Source organism: Cucurbita moschata, unplaced genomic scaffold, assembly GCF_002738365.1.
Source record: "Cucurbita moschata cultivar Rifu unplaced genomic scaffold, Cmos_1.0 Cmo_Scf00007, whole genome shotgun sequence".
Classification (NCBI taxonomy): domain Eukaryota; kingdom Viridiplantae; phylum Streptophyta; class Magnoliopsida; order Cucurbitales; family Cucurbitaceae; genus Cucurbita; species Cucurbita moschata.
This window is the reverse complement of record NW_019268523.1, coordinates 3,000,640-3,021,135: the sequence shown is the minus strand read 5'-3', so window position 1 is coordinate 3,021,135 and position 20,496 is coordinate 3,000,640. Positions and strand designations below refer to the sequence as shown.

General features: G+C 36.3%; 3 protein-coding genes and 1 long non-coding RNA gene across 5 annotated transcripts in view; 2 read left to right on the top strand and 2 right to left on the bottom strand.

The window, feature by feature from the left end:
• The window catches only part of LOC111444851 (L-type lectin-domain containing receptor kinase S.6-like), a 3,627-nt gene extending 2,981 nt beyond the window's left edge, over window positions 1-646 (bottom strand). The window contains exon 1 of the mRNA XM_023082936.1: window positions 207-646. The gene's annotated coding sequence lies outside the window, so the exon portion shown is untranslated. The remainder of the gene's footprint in view (window positions 1-206) is intronic.
• Window positions 647-5,237: 4,591 nt separating this feature from the next.
• On the top strand, window positions 5,238-14,197 carry LOC111444850 (PH, RCC1 and FYVE domains-containing protein 1-like). Its single transcript, XM_023082935.1, has 9 exons — window positions 5,238-5,813; window positions 6,735-6,821; window positions 8,412-8,501; window positions 8,638-8,724; window positions 8,821-8,940; window positions 9,642-11,738; window positions 12,003-12,149; window positions 12,546-13,066; window positions 13,626-14,197. Exons 1-9 carry the CDS (start codon window positions 5,766-5,768, stop codon window positions 13,786-13,788), a joined length of 3,360 nt encoding a protein of 1,119 aa, XP_022938703.1. The 5' UTR covers window positions 5,238-5,765; the 3' UTR covers window positions 13,789-14,197.
• On the bottom strand, window positions 11,513-12,663 carry LOC111444854. Its single transcript, XR_002710751.1, has 3 exons — window positions 12,574-12,663; window positions 11,837-12,099; window positions 11,513-11,760 (listed from the first exon to the last, which is right to left on the bottom strand). It is a non-coding gene; the product is annotated as an uncharacterized LOC111444854 (long non-coding RNA).
• Window positions 14,198-15,138: 941 nt separating the features above from the next.
• On the top strand, window positions 15,139-18,923 carry LOC111444852 (RNA-binding protein 2-like). Of its 2 annotated transcripts, none has more exons than XM_023082937.1 (6): window positions 15,139-15,403; window positions 17,458-17,613; window positions 17,694-18,006; window positions 18,109-18,170; window positions 18,291-18,372; window positions 18,546-18,923. In XM_023082937.1, exons 1-6 carry the CDS (start codon window positions 15,332-15,334, stop codon window positions 18,647-18,649), a joined length of 789 nt encoding a protein of 262 aa, XP_022938705.1. In that variant the 5' UTR covers window positions 15,139-15,331; the 3' UTR covers window positions 18,650-18,923. The 2 variants fall into 2 exon arrangements, with proteins under 2 accessions (XP_022938705.1, XP_022938706.1); XM_023082938.1 differs by having other exon boundaries at window positions 15,146-15,403; window positions 17,480-17,613.
• Window positions 18,924-20,496: the final 1,573 nt, after the last annotated feature.

Sequence of the window (20,496 nt, the reverse complement as noted above, 5' to 3'; positions counted from 1 at the left end):
AAAAAAAAAAAAAAAAAAAAAAAAAAAAAAAAAAAAAAAAAAAAAAAAAGCCCATCAAACCCTAGAATCAAAACCCCCCAACATCCCTTTAGGCCCAACCTGCATTCTCTGAGTAATTAAAGCAGAGGAGATGATATTTCCCATAGACCTAGCAGTAGGAGGAACAAACAGAGAAGAGTAATCAAATTTCAACAAAATCGACTTACCAAACTCCGACAGTGACTACCGAAATGCCGCTGTAAAACCGGGGAATCTCTCTGGATTGGAAGGTTTTGACGGCAGCGTCGAATGTGAAGGCGCCGCCGGAGAAGTTCATCATAATGGATTAGGTTATGGGGATGCATTTTAGAGGCGAGTTTGACTACTTGCTCTACAATGTATAAGGATACAGAAGAAAACGGAAGAGGAGGAGGGTAGTGGAAGTGATTCCGATCGTTGGCGGCTCTATTCCCGGCGAGAAATGAATCGGAGAGGGAGACAAGAATGGGAAACTCAAAAACACAAGAATGGGAAGGCGGAGAGAGGCGGAGAGTGGCGGAGAGCCTCATTTCCACGACTGGAAGTGTATGGGATTGTCACTCTACTCTCGCCGGAAATGGAAGTAACCGGAGGTAGTTTCATTTTCTTGACTTATAGTCGCAAGTCTTGCCACGCGGCGGACGGACAACCACCCAACTTCCCAAAACTGCAATCAATTATTAAAGCTAATTAAACAAGCAAGCTAATAGTTTCCCAGCGTGTTGGGCTGGGCTTGGATGGGCTGGACTCATGAAATGTTGGGCCGAAAACTGGGCCTTTTGAGTTTGGGCCAGATTTCGTACTAAATTGGGCCACATTAATGAGTGTAACTATTTATATAATCAATAACATATTTATATTTTAATTTGTGGTATTTAGTTTCTTAGTATACTTTTATGAATAATAATTAATGCCGTGACACTAAAATTAAAGTATAAAACTCACATTTTTATAATTCTCTTTTTTATATTTAATATTTGTTAAAAAAATATTTCAAATTAAAAAAATAAGACGTAACTTTTGAGATAATTATAAATTTTTATGTACTGAATCATGTCCTCTGAAACTTGAAAATTGAAAAGGTCGACTTTTTTTTTGGCCTAATGATATGACTAAGGACAATTGGTATATTATTACCAATGATTACCCAAATGTGCCATTGACCTAATACAACCATAAAACTTTAGTCACTTCCTCCCTCCTAAAGTAGAATGTGGCATTTTAGAGAGAGAAGTGATGTGGCCATGCCAAAAATAGGCCCTTTAAAAGGACGACAGCAAATTATGACACGATAACTAATAAAATTTTAAAAGAATTGAAAGTCATTGTCTATACTAATAAACGGCAGTTTTTTCTTTGATGCTCAACCTTAAAAATTTCAGCAATTCTATGTTATGAACTTCTTAAAAGAAAATTTAAAATGCATGCTAGTGAAAAACAAAACATACTGGACAAACTTGTGTTGGTTTGTAGGGATAGTTGTAACGACCCAGATCCACCACTAGCAGATATTGTCCTCTTTCGGCTTTCTCTTTCGGGCTCCCCCTCAAGGCTTAAAAACGCGTCTGCTAGGGGAAGATTGATTTGTTCTCCTCCCCAACCAAGTTACAAGGGCTACCTAGTAACGTAATTCCCACTGAACGACGGGTAGAATCCTTTGCAGACGAGTTTCAAAGTCTTGAGGGAAAGCCCAAAAGGGAAAATCCAAAAAAGGCAATATCTGCTAGCAGTGGATCTGGGTCGTTACAATAGTTTTCACTCTTAGAAACGAATAGTAAGTAATATATGAGCACGTTACGAGCGACTTAAGAGAATATCGGCGGAAGTATGTAAAAAGGTAACGAATTTGTAAAATGGGTGTTATTTTAAAAGGAAAATTGGTTGATTTAACTTGTTCTTCTATCTGGGGCCACCCATCCCTCTTTTAGAGAATGAACTGAAAAGCAAAAGTAAAAGATGATGGCTCACTTCCCAATCACCTTGTTTCTTGTTCAATATTGGGGAACTCTCCTTTGTGTTCCCACAAAGTAAAGCCATCTCTACCCATACCTTAATACCAAGCAATGTACAAGAACTTTAACATCCATGAGTTGATTTTTGTCCGAATTTTGTCCGTTACTTATCGTCATTAGTGTCACAGTTTTAAAAACACGTCAATAGGGAGAGGTTTCCACACCCTTATAACGAATACTTTGCTCTCCTCTCCAACCAATGTGAGATCTCACAATCCACCCCCTTAGGGGCCTACGTTTGCCTCTGATACCACATTGTAACCGTCCAAGCCCACTGTTAGCATAAAATGTCCATTTTGACTCGTTATGCATCATTGTCATCAACTACATGGTTTTAAAATGTGTCTACTAAAAAGTTTTCATACTAGTAAAGCCATGAGAGCTTATGCTCAAAGTGGACGATATCATACCATTATGGAGAGTCGTGTTCATCTAACATGATATCAGAGTCATGCCCTAAACTTAGTCGTGTCAATAGATCGGTAAATTCTCAAATGTTGAACAAATAACCCCAAAAGAAAATGAGTCGAGCCTCAATTAAGGGGAGGCGTACTTTGGATGATGAAAGTCCCACATCGGCTAATTTAAGGAATAATCATGAATTTATAATCAAGGAATATTCTCTCCATTGGCATGAGGCCTTTTAGGGAATCTCAAAGCAAAGTCATAAGAGCTTATGCTCAAAGTGGACAATATCGTAGCACTGTGAAGAGTCGTGTTCTTCTAACATTTATTTTAATTATATAAATATAAATATAAATTAATTTATTGTCTAAATTTAAATTACTATTATTAGTTTATTTAACATAAAACAAATGCTAAGCAAATTAAATGTGAAGGAAGAAAAAGAAGAAAAAAAAAAAGAAATTAATTGAATTAAATTAAAATATTGGATATGAATAGTTATATTGTTCATGTGAATCATATCATTAAAATTGGATGCACTGTGTGAAACATGTCACATGCAAGCGTGGGTTTACAAGAATTGCACCCAAATCCATTTAATTCCTCGGTCATGAAATACTATAAGACATGCATGAATTTAATTAATTTTTAAATACAAATATTTAAAATAAAAATAAATAAATAATAGGAAAAGTTGGAATAAAGTGGAATGAAAAAAATATCAAAAAGAGTGGACAAAAAGGGAACAACCAGGTGTTTTTAGGGCTCCATAAATGCAACCATATCCCCTTTTTTGACCTAAACCATCGTGGATCATAAAACGCTCTGAATCTAAGTTTAAAGTGTAATAATCCAAATTTACGGTTCGTTTTAGCCTGTTACGTGTTGTCGTTAGCCTCACGATTTTAAAATGTGTATATTAGGGAGATATTTTTATACCATTATAAGAAATGTTTCGTTTCACCCTCTAGAATCTCATAAAGATATACGAATGCATTTATATCATATCTGAATCAGAGTGATCTTAAGGATTTAATGATTAAGAAAGTATTGAAAGTTACTATTTATACCAACGATGACTATCTTACTTTTGGTGGTTCAAGCATAAGAAGTTTATAGTAAAGCATGCATACATGTCCACTTTAAATTTTTTTTAGAAACCACATGGGCGCAGACAAAACATGTTGAAATGATTTGTAACAGTTTAAGCTCACTGCTAGCATATATTGTCTGCTTTGGCCCGATACGTGTCGTCGTCAGCCTCACGGTTTTAAAATGTAGAGAGAGGTTTCCACACTCTTATAAGGAATGTTTTGTCCTCCTCTCCATCCAACCGATGTGGGGATCTCACAATCCACCCCCTTGAGGGCCAGCATCCTGGCTGGCACACCTTTCAGTGTCTGGCCTTGATATTGTTTGTAACAGTCAAAGCCCATCGCTAGCAGATATTGTCCTCTATGGCTCGATACATATCGTCATCCGTCTCATGATTTTTAAACACGTTTGTTAGGGAGAGATTTACACACTCTTATATATATATATATATAAAAAAATGTTTCGTTTTACTCTCTATTGATGCGAGATCTCACATGATAAAGTACTTAAAGACAAACTGACAAGTATAAACATGTTGCAAGAGTACACGAACTGCTGTTTATGAAATGTTACATGGTTCGATCTTCGATTCTCGCTGTCGTTAAACTCGAGATGAATAAGGAAAAAGAAAAAGATAGCGTTTTGAATAGTTGGGTCAAATCAAGGGCATGGATAATGCATAGTTGGTCCCTCTCCTCTTCCCAATTTGGCTTCTTCTACGCAAAGCTAGCCTTTGGAACCTCCTTTTCTCTTAAGTTTTCTTCTTTCTTCTTCTTTTTCCTTATCGTCTTTCGTTTTGTTTCTAGCCATTATCTCGACATTCTTTTCTTTCTTGGTCGGCATTTTTTTATTTCCATGTATTTACATAATTTAATTTTCTAATAAAATAACGTTTTATAATAACAACATTTGAATCGTTACAAATCGAATAACTTAGATTAATTATTGGGATTAAAAATCCATACCATTTTCCCAGATAAAAGGAATGTGTTTATTACTTGTAGAACAAGCTTAAATGATACTCCCACTAACACGTGCTATTATCATCGCCTTTGAATTTGTTCTCCAACAATTTAATTTTATCACCCGTCAATTTTAAAGTTTTAAATATTTTTATAATTATTATATTTCTCGATTATTCTTAAAAATAAATTCAGGAAAATTGGACCACGAGGGAAAAAGAAATCTGTTATTTTCTTCATCAATGTGATTTGAAGAATAATAATTAATCGACATTTATAAATAATTTAAAAGAATAATAATAATAAAAAAAAGGATAATTGTGTTTATTTATGTAAATGTTAAATTATTAGCGAGTCAAATACTTTAAAATTATTATTTTTACCCACCAACTATATAAAGTGATTATAATTCGTGAAATTAAAAAATAAATGGTATCAATATTTCGTTAATTAAAAATTTAAAATAATATAATAAATAAAAATGTTAAGAGTCAACTGGATTAGAATATAAATATTTGATTTGGTTTTTTTTAATTAAATTGTAAATATTGAAAATTAATTTAATTACTATTTGTGAATATGCCAAAAGCGATTATTTTTTTTTTCTTCGCGGTGGCGGTAAATATGTTGTTTAGCGAAATTTCTATTTTATTTATTTAATTTATTTAATTATTTGTAATATAAGTTTCCTTTTTTATTTTTTTTTTATTTTTGGGTTTTTAATTGATTTTTTTCTTTTTCCCGTCTTTGACTCTGTAATTGTACAGACTTCCGACTACGTCTTTTCTCTCTCTAGACTCCTTGTCTCCTCCGTCGGGTTCTCTCTTTGCTCTGTCTCCGGCAGCCTCGAGGACTTGAGTATTTCCGCCGTCGGGAGCGGGTTGTTTGCGGTGAAGGCATCCTTGCTTTCCGAGAAGCTGCTTTGGAGGCTGTATTTCAGTTTTTGGTTCTCATTCTAAGAGCTTAAGCGGAGGTCCATGAGGATGTTTTTGACTCAGTGTTTCGAATGGAGTTTCTAGGACTTTGGCTTCGAAGGAGCGTGACAGATCTACAAGGCTTTCGGGGAAGGACGAGGGGGAGGGAGCTGGGAAATTTTGTTCTTGTTTGTCAGTAGTGTGTTTTAGAGAGAGAGAGCTAGAGAAGAAGCTCTGCGGTGGGCCTGATATGACCGTTGATGTTAGTGTACGGAATATTTAGTCACCGTATAGAATGACCGGAGAGCGGCGGAGTGATAAGAGCGGGCGGTGGCGTTTTGGCGAATTTTTCACATGGAATGGCAGATCCTTTTAGCTATGCAAATGCCGACCGTGATGTCGAGCAGGTATTCTTTTGCCTCTCTGTTTTCGCCTTTTATCTTCGGTCTGAGCTCTATTTTTTTTGTCCCGATTTTTGTGCGTTGTTTTTTTTTTCTTTAATCTGGAACTTCAACTATTGTTTTCCTAACGTCATTAGCTGATTGTTCGGAATTGCTGGGATTTTTCTCGGTCAAAATCGAATCGTGGAAGAAAGAGTAATTCATGATATTTTCTCTGTACTACACAATTTAATTTGCGCTCTTCATCTCTCTCTATAATGAATAACAGCTGCTAGATATACGAATTTGTAGGCGTTTGGTGTTGAGGACAGGCCGAACTTTGATGGGCTGATTGAATTACTTCAAAATTAAGCTTTTCCGACTAACTTGGAGGCAGTAAAGAGAACTATTTCGAATCCTATATTGATTTTACTGACTTATCTTCGATTAAATAGCGAGAGGAAAACAAATGCAATCTGGGAATGTTATTTTGGTTCTATTTTCATTAAATGAAAAACATTGGCAATGCTTATCAACATTGTTTTCCTTCAAACGATACAATGCTCGACTGTGTGGCCAGATAGTTCATTGGGAAGAGTTCTTTGGAGATTTATTTTTCTTCTTATACAATTCAGAGATAGTTAGCTGGATCTATTATATTTAAGTTTTTTGCTACTTTGGGATGAGAACGAAGAGTGAAAACTTTGATGGATGGTCAAGTGATTTTTGAGCAATTAACACTCTAGGCTTAGGGTGTTACAGTGGTTTTACTTTCTTTTCTTTGTTCGCCTCAATTATTTCCATTTTTTACTTCTTCATCCCCATTGTGAAGCTGAAACTAAATCCTCCAAGCCATATTTCTTGTCATGCCACTGTTCATATCCAGCTTTGCCTTAGTTTGATTTTCCTCTTTTTTGGTAGTTTCACAAGGTTGATTTCATCTTGCAGGCATTAATTGCATTGAAGAAGGGTGCTCAACTGCTAAAATATGGTCGTAAAGGAAAGCCGAAGTTCTGTCCATTTAGGCTTTCTAGTGTGAGTTTGGTTCCAATAATGGTTTTAATTAGTCTTATATAAGTTGTACATCCCTTGGGCATTTTTTTTTTGTTTTGGCAGTTACCAAATTAGCTTATTAGTATTGATGAAAAATTGGTTGCACCATTTGCTAATCTCTCTTTGCAATGCTTTTGGGTTGCTGCTACAGTGACTTATTTAATTGTTAGAAGTTGATAAAATTTTCTCGCAAGAAACTAGGGATCAGTTTTTGTGATTTGAATACTAGGACAGTGTTAAAGAACACTGCATCGTGGATTAGCCGAGGAAGTAAGCTTGATTAGAATGTGATATAGGGGAATTCTGATGTTTTTGAGTGATCTAATGCATAGAATTCTTCCTTTCTTGAGTTTGGGAGCCTTGTAACTCAGTTTCGATCAGTTTTTGTGATTTGAATACTAGGACAGTGTTAAAGAACACTGCATCGTGGATTAGCCGAGGAAGTAAGCTTGATTAGAATGTGATATATGGGAATTCTGATGTTTTTGAGTGATCTAATGCATAGAATTCTTCCTTTCTTGAGTTTGGGAGCCTTGTAACTCAGTTTCTTATCTCTGTTTCAATCATTGTTTTCACTTCATACCGATGGAATGTTATTTGATTTACTGGCTTACTTTTTTTTAGTTTAATGGCATACAAGGATGGAAATTTAAATTTTTGATCTTTTGGTTGAGGTTATATGTTGTTGGAAAGAAGCCTCCCACTTTTGCCGCAAGAATAAATAGAAAAATAACCGAGAAATTAAAAGAAAATAATAAAAATAAGAAACACAAGAATTTAAATGTAAAACTTCAAATCTGGAGAAAAACCTCAATCTAGTGTAAAGAACTTCCACTACGTGGAAAATTAGTACAATGGCATAAAATTCTCTCCCCGATCCTAGTGACTAGAGAAAAACTCTTCCAAAGCTTTGCACCACTATATCATTCTTCCACTCTCAAATAAAAGAAGACAATAAGGGAATTTAACTACGTACACAAAAAATATATTGTTTTTTTTTTTGGGAACCAATGATCGGTTCCTTTTATTGTACTTAGTGCACATCAATTTCTTGTATTTTTTCCGATGTGGAAAATTTCTCTTCTAATTCTTTTTTCAAAAACTAGATATACATATGGATAAATTGGTTGTCAACTGAATTTGTATACATATGATGCCAGTTACATTCTTGCGAACTCAGTTGTATATGTATGAGCACATACAATAACATTAAAAAATACCCTAAAAAATTTGATGTGCTTTTGTTGTGTTGTCACCGCTGTACTTGAATTAACTTTACAAGGTAGGTCAACCATTCTGAAAAGTATATTGTTATTGGCTTGGTGCACATTGCTATGAACGAAGTTCTATTTGTTTTGTTAATGACACTTGGTTAATATGGAATGTACGGTAGCATATCTTTTCTGTGGGAAGTTTAATAGTGGAGGCTGGAGCAATGAAGAGATTCAGTTTTAAAATTGAAATTTATTAATTCCGTAAATAAAGTTAACAGTTCTCTCAGCCTTTTCACGTTTCCAATGGCTTGATAGTATTCCTTGCCTTATTACTGTTTATATTTTTTCTCTATTTTAGGATGAATCGTCCTTGATCTGGATTTCAAGTAAGGGTGAAAGGAGTTTGAAGTTAGCTTCAATCTCACAAATTATACCTGGACAAAGAACTGTAAGATATTAATCTATTGGTTATCACTCTAATCCTCAGCTTTAATAATTGTTTTTCCTACTTAGATGCAACTAACATACACTATTACTTAATCCTTTCTTTGATATTTATTTTACTATTCACTGAATTTATTCAGGCTGTCTTTGAACGATATCTTCGTCCAGAAAAGGATTACTTATCATTCTCTCTTATATACAACAACGGGAAGCGATCCCTCGATCTGGTTGGTGGACTTTTTTGTGCTATTTGTATTTAAAAGCCATTATCTTTTCCTGGTCTTTTGATTTGATGCTAATGGACATATGTTCTTGCTCCTTAGATTTGTAAGGATAAAGCTGAGGCAGAGGCTTGGATTTCAGGCCTGAAAGCTTTAATTGCATCTGGTCAAGGTGGGCGTTCCAAAATTGATGGCTGGAGTGATGGAGGCCTCTATCTTGACGTAAACTCTTTTGCTTGTACTTGCTTTATTATTCCCTAGAGTCAATTGCTTTGCCAATTTTCAAGTTTGCTCGATATCTCTGTTTTCCTATTTTGGGAACAAAAAATGAAGCATTGTTTTTTAAGATATAATTTTAGACTTTAGAGCATGCCGTATCGAATAATGTTCTCTTCTGGTTGATTTTTGTGAATAAGGCCAATTAATTGTTGGCTCCCTTGGCCTTGAGTGGATCGATTGTTTAAATTCAATTTTGTAACTGAACAGTGTAAGATAAATTCAATTGATAATGGGGATGCAGCTTCGTGAGAATGAAGATCATGCTGCCAGTCCTGCCCATGCACAATGAGGATGACCTAAGATTTATTTAGAAGCAAAAGTGTAGAGCAGAAGAGGCATTGAGACAACAACAGAAACTGGCAGTAACTTTGTGCAGTCTGCATTCTCCTTTTCCCCTTAATTTACTGAGATTGATGTAATAATCCTTAGATCATGTGCTCAATTCTTGAAGTTCATTCCCTGGAACTTTGGTCTTATTTGTTAGTTTTAGCAAGTTTCCAATTTTAAATCCTTCATTTATACACTCCTTTATAAATACATGCTTTTTTTTTTTTAAATGTTATGTTATAAGCAGTATGCATAATATTATATGATATGTAGCTGGATTTCCATGTTTAATACATGGTTTGCTGATGTCATTTCAGGGAAGTTGTGAATTGACTTCAAATAGCCCGAGCGACAGTTCGCATAGCGTGAATAGAGACAATAGCTCTCCAGAAGTTTATGCAAGTTCGAACGCACATATATCTCTGAAGACTTCTCAACCTGAAAATTACATTGCAAAGTCTGAAAGAGCTCATGTATCATTAAACCAAACCAACATGCAAGTAAAAGGGTCTAGTTCTGATGTTATGCGAGTTAGTGTTTCAAGTGCTCCCAGCACTTCTAGTCATGGGTCTGCACCAGATGATTGTGATGCTCTAGGTGATGTATACATATGGGGTGAGATCGTTGGCGACAATATTGTGAAGATAGGGCCTGAAAGAAGTTACGTGACCTCGAGGACTGATGTACTTCTGCCAAGACCTTTGGAGTCTAACATTGTTCTAGACATACATCATATAGCCTGTGGGGTCAGGCATGCTGCCCTAGTGACAAGGCATGGGGAAATTTTTACATGGGGAGAGGAATCTGGAGGCCGCCTTGGCCATGGTGTGGTGAAGGATGTAATTCAACCTCGTATGGTTGAATCCTTGGCAGCTAGTAATATTGATTTTGTTGCTTGTGGGGAGTTCCATACATGTGCTGTTACAACGACAGGGGAACTTTATACATGGGGTGATGGTACCCATAATGCAGGGCTTCTTGGTCATGGCAGTGATGTCAGCCACTGGATACCAAAGAGAGTCTCTGGTCCACTTGAAGGACTTCAAGTTACTTCAGTGACATGCGGTCCATGGCATACAGCTCTGGTAACATCAATGGGTCAGCTTTTCACATTTGGTGATGGAACATTTGGTGCACTGGGCCATGGAGAAAGAGAAAATATTTCATATCCAAAAGAAGTGGAATCTTTATCAGGCCTGAGGACAATTGCTGTTGCATGTGGGGTGTGGCATACTGCCGCTGTAGTTGAAGTTATTGTGACACAATCTAGTTCAAGCATTTCATCGGGTAAACTGTTTACGTGGGGTGATGGAGATAAAAATCGTCTGGGGCATGGAGATAAGGAGCCCAGACTTAAACCCACATGTGTGCCGGCATTAATTGATTATGATTTTCACAAAGTTGCTTGCGGTCACAGCATAACTGTTGGTTTGACCACTTCAGGGCAAGTTTTCTCAATGGGAAGTACTGTGTATGGACAACTTGGGAATCCCAGTGCTGATGGAAAGATACCTTGCTTGGTAGAGGATAAGCTTTTTGGGGAATCCGTTGAAGAAGTTTCATCTGGTGCATATCATGTGGCGGTATTAACGTCCAAAAATGAAGTTTATACGTGGGGAAAGGGTGCAAACGGGAGATTGGGGCATGGTGATGTTGAAGATCGGAAGACACCAACTTTAGTTGAAGCTTTGAAGGACAGACATGTGAAATATATAGCATGTGGTTCAAATTACACAGCTGCCATTTGTCTTCACAAATGGGTTTCTAGTGCTGAGCAGTCACAGTGCTCTGCTTGCAGACAGGCGTTTGGGTTTACACGGAAGAGACACAACTGTTATAATTGTGGACTTGTGCACTGCCACTCTTGCAGTTCAAGAAAAGCATTAAGAGCAGCACTTGCACCTGATCCCGGAAAACCATATCGTGTATGTGATTCATGCTATGCAAAACTGATTAAGGCATTAGAAGCTAGTAATAACAATAGGAAAAATGCTATGCCTCGCATCTCAGGTGAGAACAAGGATAGGATTGACAAGGCTGATATGAGAATATCTAAGTCAGTGCCTTCCAATATGGACTTGATAAAGCAATTAGATAACAAAGCGGCTAAGCAAGGAAAGAAAGGCGATACCTTCTCCCTTGTTCGATCCTCTCAAGCCCCTCCACTATTGCAGTTTAGAGATGTTGTATTATCAACTGCTGTTGATCTGCGACGGACAGCTCCCAAACCAGTTGTCACTTCTTCTGGAGTAAGTTCTAGATCCGTTTCACCTTTTTCAAGGAAATCAAGCCCACCTCGATCTGCCACTCCTGTTCCCACAGCATCAGGACTTTCATTTTCCAAAAGCATAACTGATGGTTTGAAGAAAACAAATGATCTTTTGAATCACGAAGTGCTTAAATTACGTTCACAGGTAACCCCCTCACCTTTATCCCCTGAGACAATCAACTTAAGAAAATAGAATATGAACACAGCAACAAGGAGTGTAGAACCAATGGAGATTGTTCTCACTTTCAAATTGGTATGGATAAAAATAGGAGAATAGTCACATGACTTCTTGAAAAGAAAATTCTCCTCGAACTGGTTCTGTTCCATTTGGCTCATAAAATTTGTGCACTATTTGGTGGACTTGGATTGATGACTGAGTATGATCTTATCTTGATGTCTAATAACACAGGTTGAGAGCCTGAAGCAGAAATGTGAACATCAGGAACTGGAGCTTCAGAAATCTTTGAAGAAAACACGAGAAGCTATGGCCTTGGCTGCAGAGGAATCTGGTAAATCAAAAGCAGCCAAAGAAGTTATCAAGTTACTAACCGCTCAGGTCATTTTAATTTTTTAATGTACTTTCCATATTCTACAAAGCTTGCTATCTCTGGACTCTCAAGTTGATATTCCTATGAGTTCAAAGAGGAGAATGCATTAAAATTATTATAAACAATCATTTTGACAATATCATGCAGTAAGGTATGTGATCTTCGTGTCTGTGAAAAAAATACTCATTCATAAAGAATTAACTTGTAGCTGTTTGTGTAGTTGAATGAACGAGGATGTATATAACCTAGAGCAATAAGTGGAAATGACATGGGCTTCTAATAAAAATATTCTCCATGTAACAATTGTTTTTTTTTTTCTTCTGCATTGCTTAACCATCCTGAGAAATGTTTTGAAAATAATACTTGTGGTTCTAATAATTGGTTATGTCCTATAATTGTTCCAGCTTAAAGATATGGCTGAGAGGTTACCACCTGGAGTATATGATGCTGAGAAAATGAGATCAGTTCATCTTTCAAATGGTTTGGAGTCAAATGGTGTATACCATTTGAGTATGAACGGAGAGCGTCATTCACGATCTGATTCACTTAGCAGCTACTCCTGTGCATCTCCCACGGCATCTGATGCTGTTGCTTGGCCGGGAAGCTATGGCACAGCTCATTCATCCAGGGATCTTTCTGGAATGAATGAAAATATTCGGCAACAAGATAGAATTGACAGTCGAGATTCTAGACTTCCAAATAGTGGAGGGTCTCAGCCAGTTAACAGTAGTGCATTGGTTGCAGCTGTTGGCAAGGAGTCTGAGTCTTTACAAGATGGTGACAATAATTCCAGAGCCAAAACTTCTGTACTGGCTAATGCCACTCAAGTTGAGGCTGAATGGATTGAACAATATGAGCCTGGTGTATATATTACTCTTGTGGCTCTGCGTGATGGTACTCGGGATCTAAAACGTGTGCGCTTCAGGTGATGTTTCTTTTCCCTGTTTCTTTTTAGGTTTCAGCATCTAGAAATACAGTGATCTTTGTCTCTTTAGTGTGACTTGCCATTTAACTAGTTCCTCACTTAATCATTGAGCGAGAATATGCAATCCATGTGCTGAAGTTCCTTATTTGTACAATGAATTTTATTTGGGCCCTAGAAATTTACAAACAAAGGATCTTATCAAACATTTTTGGACAAACTTCGAATAATACTAATTTCTGTCAACTCTTCTACAATTATTTACAACTACGATGCCCAATAATACTAATTCATGTTAGTTCCTCTTTGGAAGGGACTTTCTTCTACCCTTGTCCTTGGGTTGCCCTTGTCTGTGGCTTTTATATACTCCTTAAAAGTTCCTTATTAAAGTAAAACTGTAGGACAGGGACACTTTTAGATAATATTCTAAAAAAAAAAACTGTCAGTTTAATGGTTTGCTCATGGTTTAGGACATCTAAAATACTTGGTGTTAGAATCTGAGGTAGGGTACAGAAAACTCCAATGCACCGTTCTCAAACTGTTTATTTATATGCATTTACAGCCGGAGAAGATTTGGAGAGCATCAAGCAGAAAACTGGTGGTCAGAGAACCGTGAGAAGGTATATGAGAGATATAACGTTCGCAGCTCGGACAAGTCTTCAGTTTCGGGACTGTCGTCACAGAGGGCTGATGATGCAGTTTCAATAGCTTCCCAGCAACTATAGCAAAGGAGGAATCCGCTGCAGTCCTACTCCAAGCCATTTTATGTCATATTTACAGTACCTGTGATGGTTTTGAAGATGGGCAAGAAATGGCATAAAAGGGAAGTAGAATCCTTTGACCTTTGTTTATAACGTTCTTTCATTCTAATCCTCTCTCTCTCTCTCTGTCTCCAATTATTTTGTCCAATTTATTTATGGGTTGCCTGCCCTTCCTACCTGTTGATTGAATCTATAGTGTATATAAAACCATCCATTAAGATTATACCAGCCAAACAAAATTTTGTTTCCTTGTTTTTTCATCCCCATGAAAACAAAAAACCCACATTATTTTCTTCTTAGCCCCTCTCTCTAAAACTGGCAGCTGTATTGTTGGGTTGTCTTTGTCCTTGTCGCTCATGGACTGAAGTTGATCATGTCAATACCTTGGTTGACATAGCCATGAGCTCTTTCTTTAACCTTTTATGCACTGGAAGGAGCTGTCTCTTTAGTCGCTCGCTCTCCACTTCCTAGATTCATCGCTACATAGAACAGCATATAAGTTATCATGCTTGCATATCCACCATTTGAGTCTCGTCTTCAATTGTAATAGATAAGTTTCTCGTTGTCCACTCCGGAGACTTTCCAACCATTTCCAGGAAAAGGGGAGAAGAGAGAAAACACAGACCATCAAGTTCATATGTATTTTCCAGCCATTAAACTTTTCTCCCAAAGTTCAAATGATTGTGTCTTGGGTACAGCCTTTCCAGTTTATTTCATTTGAATTCTTTTTTTCTTTAGTAACTTTTTTCGGTGATTGTATAGTTGTGTTGTGTAGACTAATTCCAAGTTTTGTGTTCGGAATATAAGTGCTAAATACTAAGATAATAAGTTCGTAAACTTATTGATACGATTTATCAGGAGTTTTTCACCTTAATACTTTGGCTGTACCATAATTTAAAATTTTGTCAACATGATATATCTATCGACATCTTTATCTGTTCATGAATTTGACGTATCTGGTAAGTTGATGCTGATGCACAACAGGGAGTTACGTATTTATAATGATTTACAGGGAGTTACGTAATTATAATGATTTAGATAATGAAGGCGCATTCAGTAATAATTTCATTTTTAATTTTTTGTTTTTGAAATTTATATTTATTCTCTCAATTTTGGTAGACGATTTTCATGTTTTTAATTAAATTAGTCTAAATATTAGGATTTTAAAGTAAATTTATTTTATAGTACTAAAAATAACATTTTTATTAAATGAGTTTTAGGACAAGTGGAAGTGGATAAGATAATGGCAGTTAATTATGGGGTAATTTGAGGTAACAGATTATAGCGTAATATCTACGGTGAGGTCTCGCGTATTGGATCCTCACGTGCCTGCGGAGCTTTGTTCTGCAGCTTCTCAACATTCACACCTCCAAATTAATCTTCCAGCTAGGGTTTTAACCATCGCTAAATTCCACGTTAAGCTAAATTCATTTTTCTCCTGTTTCCAAGATCGCATTTTCCCTCTCTCTCGAGCCCTAATTGTGGAAAGCAGCAGCATATATGGCCGATGATTATTGGAATCGGCAGCAGCCTCTGCTTCCCTCGCCAGGCATGCTTAAACGACCTCGTACTGAATATGGTAGGTCCGTGTGTTTATTATGTTCAATTTGGTGCTAATTTGGGTTCGTTGTCGATCTCGAAGGGGTTTTTTTTTGCGTATAATGATTTTGCTGCTAGTTCGGTGGTGAATTTTGATGGGATTGATTTGTTAAGTTAGTTGTGGATTATCAGTGTTCACGAATTAATAGAATTTAGGTTTATTCTGATAAAGTTGTAGTTGAGAACTCTGTATGAAGAATGTACCTCCATAGCTTCTTGGTGGGTGTTATGCAGATCTTCGACCCAAGAGGGAGGGAATACTACTCCAGAGTGTGTCTTTCACGGGGTATTAAAACAATTTGGTAGCTCAATGCATTTCATCTGATAGATGAGACAAGCCAAGTTCTTCAAAAGGCAATGGAAAGGGTCTCATTAAAGGCTTTAATGTCCTCATCATGAACTAAAATTTGGTGATAATGCCCTCATTTTTCATAATCAGTTTCGAAAGTTTACTAAATATTTTAAAACTAGTTGGGAATCCTAGGGGATGAAGATAAACTTTATAAATTATTCATAAAACTTTCATGATCTCAAGGAAGAAACCTCCACAATAAATCTTAATTGTGCTGAGGGTAGCTTGCGTTGACCTATACCTGTATGGTATTCGATCATGGGGAAATCCAAACTCTTCAATGTTTTGGCCCTCAGTAGTGGAGATAATTCATACCGTACGTCTCACTAGATCGACGGTTGCTCTATGTTGAAATTCGACAAAGAGAGTTATTATTTGCTTCACTTCCTATAATGTGAGAGTAGGCGTTCCTCTTATCTCTCCAATTGGAGCCGTTGAAGCAGTCAAGTGAGCGGGAAAAGAAAAAAACGAAAAACTAATGCTTACTAACATAATGACATACAGTTCATTTATTAAACATGGTGAACTGAAACATTCTCTTAATCAGAGGAAAAGAAATCACAAATGATTTTTGCAGTAGGGACAGGTGAAATAGGAGCAACCTAACCTTTGAAAATAGGCTGTGGAAGAGATATGTAAATGTTGTGCCGTTAGGTGAAGTGGTGAAGTGGTGAAGTGTGCACCCTAGATAGTGGTTCAATATATTCTTGATTTTTTAGAGTTGCTATAAAAAGTTTGAATAGGACGATGGTAGACTTTCGGTATATCAAATGATAATTAAGTTGTAGCAAAAAATTTATTTATTTAGTTTTTTTGAGTATGACTGGGTTGATCTTATACGAAACTTTAGTTTAATATATTGGGTATTATTAACATTTCCATATGATCCATTTATATTGTGATCCCCTTGCATAATAATGTCTAGATACTTCCAGAGCATGATCTGCAGTTGTCAACATATTATTAATTTATTATTGACATCCTACAATTATCTTGAAGCCTTTTTTTTTTTTTTTTAAGAAATTTCACTTGATTTCATAAAGTTAAAGCTGAGAATTTTTTTGGGATTGAAAGAATTTTTTTAAACTTGATTTACAAATGGTTCTTTTAAGCCTTTGATTATCTCTTTAACTTTTGCTTTTATAGAGGTTTCCCGTCCATTGAACTTAAAGTAGTGTTATATAGTATTTGGATTGAGTGGATGAAGAGATTAGATGTGTGGAATATGAAAGCATAACTGAATTGCTAAGGCGATCCAGTTAGATGGTACGATAGGACTTTCTACACTCATTGAACTTTGTTGATTTAATTGAATATTAATGTAGTGTGTAGACCTATTTTCTTTGTGACATATCTTTTTATTCCTTTGCTAATAGGGCATCTGTTGTTTCGTGTGTGGAATAAGATCGTTTTTTATTTCTGGATAATAAATGATTCTGCATTAAATGACTGCATTGCAAGGTGAATTGTATTCACATTTGTTCCATATTGGCTTTTGTAGTTCTTATAGCAGCAATATCTTTTTTCCCTTGTAGCTTCTTTCTTACTCTGGATAGAAAAGGTTGGAATTGAATTAATTGTAGAATATCGTTTTCTTCGGACAAAATTGTGTCTTGTTAGCTTCTTTCTTCTTTTGGTCTTGTTAGCTGTTTTCCTTTATTGTAAATTGGAAATGGAATTAGGCCCTGCTTTCCCTCTCTTCAGAACCTCCATCCTCTGGATTGCCTGCCGTCCATGAGATGCACAATTATATAGCAAATGATGATCATGGTGGTCCTCGGGCTGTAAAAGATACACAAACAATTGGATCAGCATACGATCGTTATCTCCAAAGTGTGGTATGACTGAAACTACATTCATTTTCTTTTCTTGTCTCCACAGTTTGAGTGCTGAAAACTTTTCATAATTGCTTCTGAAGCAACCTTCTTCTTTTACTTCCGGAGAAGTACCTACCCATGGAGAAATGGGCATGGGAAGGCCTCTTGCAAACAGAATGCCAATTGCGAATAGAATGCCTGGCCCTTTATTACCCGATCCTGTTGTAATGAGTCGTCCTCTCGCTGTTTCTCCTGATCTTGCGCTTAATGGTCGAAATATTGAGTATAGTAATCATCTTCCTGTAGATTCAACGAACAGACCCATACGTGAAACCGTGCCTCTTCCTCCTGATGCCACCAACACTTTATATGTTGAAGGACTTCCTTCAGATAGTTCCAGGAGGGAAGTAGCTCGTATCCTTTTTCTAGGCGGTGATGCCACTGCAAAATTATATTGATTTTTTTCTATCTTTCATTTCAATCACTTAAGAACCACATTCCTTTACTCCAATGTAGATATTTTCCGCCCCTTTGTGGGATATAAAGAACTGAGACTTGTGACCAAAGAATCTAAACATGTAATAGTCCATTACTAGTAACTGTTTTGTTGTTTTTTTTATTTTTACTTTTACTTTTTAACTTTTGAACATCGCTAATCTTTACTATGTTTTTCATGTCACATTTGTTTCTAAATATAGCGTGGCGGGGACCCCCTAATATTATGTTTTGTGGATTTTGCAAACCCAGCCTGTGCAGCAACTGCCATGAGTGCATTGCAAGGTGAATTATATTCATATTTCTTCCATATTGGCTTTTGCGGTTCTTAAAGCATCAATATTCTTTTTCCCTTGTAGCTTCTTTCTTACTTGGAATAGATAATGTTTTAATTGAATTAATTGTAGAATATCATTGTTGACAGTTCGATTTGCTAAAAGATTATCTGATTTGCACAGGTTATAAGATGGACGAACAAGATCCCGAGTCTAATTACTTGCGACTACAGTTCTCACGACATCCAGGTCCGAGGTCTGGCTCTGGATCTGGCGGCAAAAGGTGAATAAGCTTTAGAGACAGGATGAACAATTTAAATGAGAGAAGTATGTTCTTGTAGTGCACATTTTACTAGCTGCATATGCATCCCATTATATGTTAGACATGCTGTTGTTAAGATAGGCAAATTGTAGCCGACTCCACTGAATATGAAAGTTGCATGTAAATTTAAGGGAATTAGGTTCAGAGAGTTTCAATAGTCACTGTGTTCTTGAATATTGATGTACAATCATGTCAATGCTTCAAAATTCAAAAGATATATCTGGTACGTTCTTTATGAACTGTTGTTTTTACCCCCACATACATTCTGGCCTGGTGGATCAATCTTAGGTTCTCATTTAAAATTTTGTAAACTCAGCGTATTTTGGTTAGAAGTATTGTTTAAATGTATAGGATATTTGTGAGATGTCATGTCGGTTGGAGAGGAGAACGAAGCATTCCTTATAAGAGGTGTAGAAACTTCTCCTTAGTATACATACGCGTTTTAAAATCGTGAGACTCACTGTAATATGTAACGGGTCAAAGCAAACAATATTTACTAGCGATGGACTTAAACCGTTACTAATGGTATTAGAGAGGACTCTAACTTTAGAGGGACCAAACTTAACCAACTCCACCGATCATTCCACCACCCATACGAATGTTGAATACTCCATCTAAATAACTTTTGAAAATTATGCTTACCGCATGATTGACCATTGCAATAAAGCTCACATGGGTATTAGAGAACGAGTTAGGAGAATGAGTTAGGACAATATTAAAAGGAGAGAGAGGGAAAAGTGAAATGAAGAATTCTGGTTTAAGATTCGAATCTCTTTACAAATGCTCTTTTTACAACATTTCTAAGTTCAATTATAAAGATAACATACATGACTTTATATAACCTTAAAATGAAACTTTTCGTCTTCTACGGGCATGTAAATGTAACCTAGAAACTTAAAGTACATTAATGAAACTTAAAATACATTAATGAAACGCCCTAAATCTAGTCTTCAATTATCATCATAAATTTGTAACCATCTAAGAATAAATGAAACCAATTGAAGTATCTTGAAGCCTTTGTTACATAAATGAAGCTTAGATTCTTCTTAATGTTGTATGAATATTGTATGATTAGATGTTTTGATTCATATCGTCATTCTTCCCGTCAAAACGTTAAATATCTCTCTCCAAGCATGGGTTTTATAAGGCCATGTCAATTCCTTTCGCAAAACCTTTCACAAAACACACGAACCAAACGTTCTTTAGAGGACATAATTCAAAGAAAATAGTAATGGATCGATTTTGTTAAGCAGTTGTTTGGTAATGGTAGGAACTTTCATAGAGTGATATCAATAATTTTGATAGTGAAAATTCCAACCATACTTGGACCTACCTATTTAATATGACTCATAAATTTGAAGACTCCATATTTATGTGCAATATTTTCCATCTCCTCTCTCCACAACCATTTACTTTGACCTACTCAAACAATCCCCACCTCAATTGCCGGAAAAAAAAAATCATGGTCAAGTACCTGTTCAAGTCCACTGCTAGTAGATATTGTATTCATTGACCCGTTACATATTGCCATTAATCTCACGATTTTAAAATGCGTCTACTAGGGAGAGGTTTTCATGCCCTTATAATTAATATTTTGTTTCCCTCTCCAACTGATGTAGGACCTCACAAATTCTATGTTACAAAGCATGTTGAAATAACTTGTGTTTGAGAAGACTTTTCACTCTAAAGAAGGGAGGAACTTAAGTTACGTGATCCGATGTCAAATTCGGATTTTGAATCTTGATCTGAATCTTGAGCATGACTAACTATGGTCATCGAATAAAATCCCTTGTTCTCTACTTTTGGATTACC